We start from the raw sequence: 7,772 nt of genomic DNA, 5'->3' as shown, positions 1-7,772 counted from the left end.
TCTTTTTGTCATCCCTCAAGATTACATATTCTCATAAGCAAGATTATGAGCACTTCTAACCCCACCAATATGTTTTATAAATCGTTCCGGCTTATTCGACTTAAATTCTTTATTTACAAATGCATCTCCCCATGAATAAGTCCAACTTCATTCTTGAACAAGTAGCAAACAAAACAGAATGCAGTATCTTAATCCATACTATATTCAAGCCAATCTCATTTATCAAACCACGAAAGCATAAACCAACGACGTGAACCTCCAACTTTTTTTTGAGGAAAAATATAAGTTCTTGGTTGACAAGGTTTTCTAAGAATATATGCCCTAATTGCATCTCGCTCATTTGGAGGATATCTCATTGTGTTCTTTCTTCTAATAGGATCTTGAGGAAGTTTTTCGACATCATAAATCAATTTCAGTACATATAATGACACACTAGAATTTGAAGGAGATACAATACCAATTGAAGGTGGAGAGCTTGAAGCTGGGATGATTGAACTATCATGAGTTTTTATCTTTTGGAGATAAAGTGTCGAATATCATATTGTTTTCCATCACTCTTTATTTTATTTTCTGCACACATCATTAACAAAATCTTATCAAAATCGTTATTGACCATTTCTACTATTGTGCATTCACAACAATTATAGATAGACATCAAAGATAACTACTCATGATCAATTTTTTAAAATTAAAATACAATAATTTACAATCCAAAACATCAGTTAAGCATTACTATTTAAAATAAAATACTACTAGTACATTCTAATATTCTATAATCCCTAAAATAATACAGAATTGAGAATTTCTCATCCACAAACAATTAGCTAAGACAAAGCTGTTTTCAATTGTTAGCTAGACAAAAATGAAAAAGTCATAAAAGCCTAAAGCGTTATTCTATTTTGAAGGCACAAGCTGCCCAAATCTCCTAAATTATTAATAGGAACTAAGGTTATACACGTTACACCTCTATCAATATGCATTAACTTCGTGAAATTTGTGATGTGTAAATACAAACAATGGATAACAATTGACAAACATCACATACAATGAATTCTATTCAAGTTACTCACCTTTTTAACAAAGAACAGTCACAGAGAAAAAATTTGAGGCGGTGACTCACTCCGTCCTCACTCGGCAGTTGGCGGAAGAAGGCAAGAAGCTGACTGGATTGGAGGTGGAGGGCGGCAGTCAGCAGAAGAAGGCAAGAAGCAGTCAGCACTCGACCGTAATGCTGCAATCCCCTTTTCAATTGGGGCTGCGCGGTAGGTTTTGGAATTTTACAGTCCCCATTTCAATTGAGCTGAGCGGTAAGTTTTGGAATTTTACCATTCCATAATTGCTTAGAAATAAAACCATTATGTAAGTCCCCATTACATAATGGTACTAAAGGGATACACTTATACCCCTTTGCTCCTTATTCCATCCTTATTCCTGGATCTGGATCCGCCACTTGTTGTGTTCCTCATATACCTATCTAAATTGTTTGTTTGAACTACTTAGAAACATTGATGGCATTGCTTGTTTTCTAATGGGAATGATGGCATGCTTTAATGGTCACAGAGAAAAAGTTGGAACTTTCCCTCCCTTGAAACCTTAAAGAACATTTCAATTTTGGAAATTGGTGAATTCTAAGACGCTTACCTTCCGTTGGGGTTCGAGAGTTGGTCATTTATCTGGAGTAAACCAAGAAAGCAATCGATCTGTTGAAGAGATCGACAACTTGAAGATGCATGATAACAATTCTTGCTTTCCTATTTCTCCATTGGAGTTTCCTCTAGCTCTTTATTGACTACATTTTTTTTCACAAATTCTGTTAAAAAGCGAAAGGAAGAACTGATAGTGAAGGAAGAACTGACTACATTTTATTGCTATAAATTACTACTAATAATTAAGGTGGAGAGTTGAAATTAGTAGAAAATAGAAGAGTGAATGTGGTGACAACGTACTAAACCAGCAGCTCCTCCAGAGCAGAGCCACTTCTCCCCGCCTTTGTTGACATTCCATCTCACTCTGTGCATTGCCACAATCTTGGGAGGAACAACTTCCCTTTCCTCACCTCCTTGCAATGTTTCACTCTGTTGTTTCAGCTGCGTACGTTTCATGTCCGGATTTTTTATCTGGAACGAACTGTCGGGCAATGGGGTGGCTACCACAATGGCAGACTCCTCTTCCAAAATTGATCCACACAGAAAGTGGGGTACACGGTTTCGTGAAGGATCCTTCAGTGATTTATTTGTTGGCTGCTTGAAGGGAAGCAACACCGAGTAATTGCCACTTGTTATTAGAGAAACTCAAACAAGAGAATATACATTTGAAATGCTCGGGATGATCAATTTGAAATAAGCGAATATTCACCTGGAAGCAGATAGTTGATCCTTCCTCGCCACAATATGCAACCATACCTAACTCCAAAGTAATGATAGGGGAAAAGGATGAAAAGTGAGAATATGTGCGATTCAATTCCACAATAAACATTACTGCAGGAAAATAGATGACTGCACATCCGGACATAATATATAACTCAAAAAAATTATAAAGCAACTCAAATGACCAGTAATGTAGTAATTTTTTTGTTTCTTTCTTGTTATTTCTTATGTTTGTTTCTTTGAGTAATCTTTCAAGATCCTGAGGGTATTAGATCTGATTACAGTCGTTTAGTAAAGCATTTTTTTATATTCAATAGTACTACTTGGATATTTTTTTTATCAAACGAAATGTTATTTACAGATACTGAAACTCAGGAAACATGTCACTAATATAATGAAAGCATTTCCTATGAACAATGGAGTTTTAAAAAGAGGGGCTCAACTATCAAGAAAGCATGTCGCAGTAACACCAAGGCAGGATAAGAAATGTTGTGTATATCCCAAGAAAAAATCAGAGACTGAGAATAATCCTAAAATTCTATTTTTCACATTAGGTGAACTTGAGTTTCAAACACCTGCAATTTGAAGAAAAAAGAGGAGAAACCTGTTAGTCTTGAAGCTTGCAAACTCCATATTGCAAACGTGGAACAGTGAAAACTGTGGAACCCATGCTTCGATGCCACATTGTGATTGTTTCCTGTGAGTGGGATATCATGTGCTGCCCTCTCTAAACTGAGTAACCATATTGTCCCATCCTCCATGGCTCCATAAATACATCTAGAAGCAGAACAAAGGTTGATATATAATACAAAGAGAGTTAGGATTAGCTCCAGGGATGGTTAACCAATACCTTGGATCTGGAAGCCAGTCCAAACCATAAGTGGTGCCCAGAAAAGGATTAACCCACAAGGGACAAAAGGGATCACTGGAATAAAAGTAGGAAGCAAAAAATTGATCAGTGGTGAAAGTAGCAGTATACTGTTTTACATGTTCTTCGAAGAAGATAAATCATATTTTCACAACTCTATCAAAGTTTCCTTCACCAATAAGATCATCGTATAGGTGATCATATTAGAGTAAATTACACTATGACACCCAACTACCTCGATTTTCACAATAACTTCACTATCAATAATCACAATTAAATGCTCTAACACAACATATGTCCTGAAATTCAAATTCCAGTCAATGAAACATGCGGGCGTTTGTTGGTTGTTCAAGTGTAACGGAAATTGTTCTCGTTTTGGTAAAATAAATAAACAAATTTATGGAGGATCACCGATCACACATACACAGGAGAACAACATTGTTTTGTCATTTATATTTTTCTTCTTCAACACAACATTTCAGTCTTCAGCAACTGGCAGCAAGCCACGTCAAATTCTGAAATTTGAATTTCAGGACATAATTGTAAGTTTTTTTAAAGTTGCATTTAAGTGCAATGATCTCATGACACTTTCTTGAAACGGAATCTCTTTAGAAATTAGAAAGTAAACAATTAATCAAATGTAGTCGTTTGGCAAAATCATACTTACCGTATATCCCAAAACTTGAAACCTTTACTTCCCGCTGTGATAATTATATTTGCACCCTCATGATTACTGCAAATTTTATACACAGAACCATTTAAGAGATAATTGAAAAATTGATACAAGTACTAACCAAAAGCACAGGGACACTAAAGCCATTTGCTAATATTTTACATAATGCAAATATCTAAAAAGATGTATTCATTTGTCGCAAAGTGATCCTGAGACTGCATACTATGAAATGAAGTTCCAGTATAGTGAATTAAGCAAACCAAAGTACTCATGAGAAAAAAGTGTGTGCTTGTTGGAATGAAAATAGGTAAATTCTACTATTTGACTTATTCACATCCTGGGGAATTATTATAGTCAATTAACTAAAGAAAACTGAAATAGAAGAAAATAACTAAATATCAGCAAGGAATCTCAAAAGCAGCCAACTAACGATGGGGATAAAGATGGGATTCCATTGGCTTAACTGGAAATACGAGGGGATATTAACTCAGGTACTGTGACTAACCTTTGGATTGGTGCCCAAGCCAGTGTTCTAATAGGACCTGTGTCTGCATTGATGTAAACCAAAGGTCTGCACTCTGAAGAAAAGAAGACAACCGCAATAACTATCCTCGGTAAGTGTTTCGCAAACCAGATTTAATCAGAAAACAAAGGCTATTAAAGCCAACATACAAGCAGACATGCATCAAAGAGAGAATGGATTCAACTTCACTACCTGTTAGTGAATCACTGACAGAGAACTTCCAAATTGCGACCTGCATATATATGAGAGAATGTGTCACAAGCCTAAGAAGCAGGTAAAAGTAACCACAGGAATACTATATAATTTGCAGGAAACCTTAGAAAAAAAAGTAACTGGCTTTTCATCATTATGAGATTGACAAGGACACAAAGAATTTTACCATTCCATCATGACACCCTGCCGAAATCATATCGTGGGGAGATGACACAGACCACTCGACCGTTAGAGGAATGCTGTAACCAAAGTGGCAAGATAAAAAAATCAAAAAATAATTACACAGTCTAATTCAAATATCAAGGCGTAAAAGAAAAGCGTGTGCTGGAAAGCATCGAATTGGCAGTTCATATTATACTGAAAGAGCGCTGTCTACGTCAGTTGGACATAGATTTACTCCGAGAGAAGAATCAGAGTATTAGACCAGGACCGATTCCATACAAGAGTATCTACTGCTAAATTACCTTTGCCTATCACCACACTTCAACATCGAAGATCTAAAAACCGGCTCCAATTTGATGAAGCGTGGATCAATATGCTTCTGGGAAGGAGGATACACATGTTTCACAGTATGAGGCAAAGGGACCTCCCACCTGCATGCCACAGTCAGCATTAGAATAAACATTGCAGAAAATACCATATTAGATTATCACTTAAGGAGAAATCTTACACTTCCAGAACACCACTTCCAAGTAATACAGCAAGATAACCCATTATATTTCTGGATCCAGAGAAACAAGCACTAGCTGGCTGCCACTTTACATCCCACACAACCTTTCCATTGTGAGCTAAACACATGACCATTCTAGGCAATGCAACATCAATTGGAATGGGGTCCATTGAAGAACTAATTGAAGTTATATTGTTATCTGGTCTTGTAGAATCTAAACTGAAACTTTCTAATTTCAGTGGATCCACAAGCGGTGGTTCTCCTTGCTGACAATGCCTGAGAATGTGCAAGCTGTCATTGTGAATCTTGTTTCCTTGTACTGCCTTCCGTTTATTTCCTCTTCCTTCAGAACCAGTTAACAAAAGATGTCCTTCACAGACTTCCGATTTACTGGTATTTTCAGAAGTTTCTTCAGAAGAATTTATTCCAGATACTGGGTATTCAATGGCAAGAGGTTGAACATGCTGGTCATCAGAATCTATCTTCTCCACAGTGTCACCAAGAGGCTTCTTTCTTGGTCTTCCTCTTGGCCTTGGAACCACAGTTGGATCTTTCGGTTTGCCTGATGCTTTTTTCTTGAAAAAAGGTCTTGGTTTTTTCTTCACTTGAGAAGGTATATCGCTATCATAGATAGTCAAGAAACACCAAATCTGGATGACTCCTCTTCCAGTTAGAGAAGCTCCAATCTTGTGATATGACGAATCAGGAGGATGTGCAGCAACAGCGATAAACTACTGAATCAAAGTTTAGAAGAAAGAAATCACAAACAGTTATGATTTTTGTAAACAATGTAACGAGATGTCATAAACACGATGTCCAGAGTGAAGAGCGCTGAATTAAGTTCTAGGTCAGATTGTGCTTTTCATTGCATCAAAGTACATTAGTTTGTGCCACTTCCAAGCAAATCTATTCAGCCTTTTCCTTTTTGTGTGTTACAGGTTAAAGTTTGCTGAAAGCATGTGAAGGAAATACAAACAAGAAGAGACGCAAGAAAAAGCTTTGTGAATAATAATACCTCAGACTTAATGCAATTCTCAGGATTCCGATTGACTCCGGGGCACCAGTCTAATGCCCAGACTGCACCACCGACATTCATCACAAAATCATTGCTGAAACATTATATGAAATCAACAGTAACTAAATAGATTATAACATCACACGAGCTAATTCCAAATAGCTTACATAGGTTCCACTTCCACACCAACTTCACCAACATTCTTAATTTGTTTCTGCAGAATCCAAAACAGACAACTCAACATGAAGAATATACTGAAAAGAAGAACAAATCACTCTTTTATAGAGGTGAACAAGTACCTGAGGAACCACTGCAGCTGAAAACTGAGGTATGGTTACTTCGCCTATAATATCTTTCTTATCCAAATCATGCTGACAAGCAAATCTCACAGTTCGCGGCTTATAATTAAAATCTCTCCAATGTCTACAATGCAATTTTCATAACCAACCATTAACAGTATAATATGAGAATCACGCTAATCATTAAACACAAAAGAAGCTAGAATTACTCTAATACCTTAAGAAATTTATAGAATTGGATATGCGCGTAGTCTCCGCTTCACTAACGTCAAGTGTTTCGGCATATCCACAGAGTCTGGAGATGGTATCGACGGCATTGAAGTGATTCTCGACGGAATAGTCAAATTCAGAAACCAAAATCTTTGGCGGAGCAGGCTCTTCGGGTCGGGGCGGCGGTTGTTCCTTGTTCCGAGCGGGTTTACTGTTGCGCTTGCTAGTCTTGAATGATTTAGCGATAGGAGCATCTTCGTCGATTTCCATGGCTCGCCTTCTTCAATGGAGCCAGAATTCTGAGATTTAAGGGATTTCTTTCAGAGAAAATATTTTGGAGCAAATCCGAAGAGAAGTAAATAAAATAAAAAAAGAAATTTATAACACAATATTCAATCAAAAGATACTCCGTATTTAATAAGATATATTCAAATAAAAAGAATATTGCTTCCTTCCATCCATAAAAATTGAAATTCTTTCATCTTTTTTTCCTAAAAATAGAAATTTTCTATATAAAGAAACTTGTTTTTCTCTAATGATATAGAACCCATTTTCAACTAATACAATTTTCTCTCTAATCTCTCTTACTTTTCTAATTTTGTATTAAAACATATCTAATTTTAAAAATTACTCCATATTTAAGATTTAAAAAGATATATTTTCAAATTATAATATTATTTCCTTAGTCCTCTAAAAAGAGAAACTCTTTTCTTTTAGTCTGTTTCTAAAAAATTTAAATTTAGGAGACAAAAGGAGTACTATAATCAAGTACTGGAAATATGAAATTGATGAAATATCTTTTTAGTAATACGACCGTTGTAAATGAGAGAATGAGGTAATAACTCAATTATTGTAAATAAATAAATGTTTTCGAATTATGAGACTCTATCCGCGAGTTGTGTTCTTTGGGATAAAAGGGAAACGGATCCCCTGCT

The 7,772-nt window shown here is 36.1% G+C and overlaps 1 protein-coding gene across 2 annotated transcripts; it reads right to left on the bottom strand.

The window, feature by feature from the left end:
• Positions 1–1,840: 1,840 nt before the first annotated feature.
• On the bottom strand, positions 1,841–7,191 carry LOC125206032 (general transcription factor 3C polypeptide 2). Of its 2 annotated transcripts, XM_048105302.1 has the most exons (14): positions 6,845–7,191; positions 6,628–6,751; positions 6,496–6,542; positions 6,329–6,422; positions 5,314–6,044; positions 5,108–5,236; positions 4,810–4,882; positions 4,623–4,662; positions 4,413–4,485; positions 3,902–3,967; positions 3,217–3,291; positions 2,971–3,143; positions 2,356–2,402; positions 1,841–2,240 (listed from the first exon to the last, which is right to left on the bottom strand). In XM_048105302.1, exons 1-14 carry the CDS (start codon positions 7,105–7,107, stop codon positions 1,908–1,910), a joined length of 2,268 nt encoding a protein of 755 aa, XP_047961259.1. In that variant the 5' UTR covers positions 7,108–7,191; the 3' UTR covers positions 1,841–1,907. The 2 variants fall into 2 exon arrangements, with proteins under 2 accessions (XP_047961259.1, XP_047961260.1); XM_048105303.1 differs by lacking the exon at positions 6,845–7,191 and having other exon boundaries at positions 6,329–6,390.
• Positions 7,192–7,772: the final 581 nt, after the last annotated feature.

This window comes from Salvia hispanica, chromosome 2 (genome assembly GCF_023119035.1).
Source record: "Salvia hispanica cultivar TCC Black 2014 chromosome 2, UniMelb_Shisp_WGS_1.0, whole genome shotgun sequence".
NCBI classification, from domain to species: domain Eukaryota; kingdom Viridiplantae; phylum Streptophyta; class Magnoliopsida; order Lamiales; family Lamiaceae; genus Salvia; species Salvia hispanica.
The sequence above is the reverse complement of the archived record's forward strand: the minus strand, read 5'-3'. Positions and strand labels throughout refer to the sequence as shown.

What these genes read in the sequence shown, in the direction of transcription:
- LOC125206032 (XM_048105302.1), bottom strand. Translation starts at nt 7,107, where the DNA reads ATGGAAATCGACGAAGATGCTCCTATCGCTAAATCATTCAAGACTAGC. An exon ending in GGAAGTGGTGTTCTGGAAGT is followed by an intron (nt 5,237 to 5,313) that starts GTAAGATTTCTC and finishes TGTGGCATGCAG; the next exon opens with GTGGGAGGTCCCTTTGCCTC. An exon ending in TTCAAGTTTTGGGATATACG is followed by an intron (nt 3,292 to 3,901) that starts GTAAGTATGATT and finishes CTTTTATTCCAG; the next exon opens with TGATCCCTTTTGTCCCTTGT.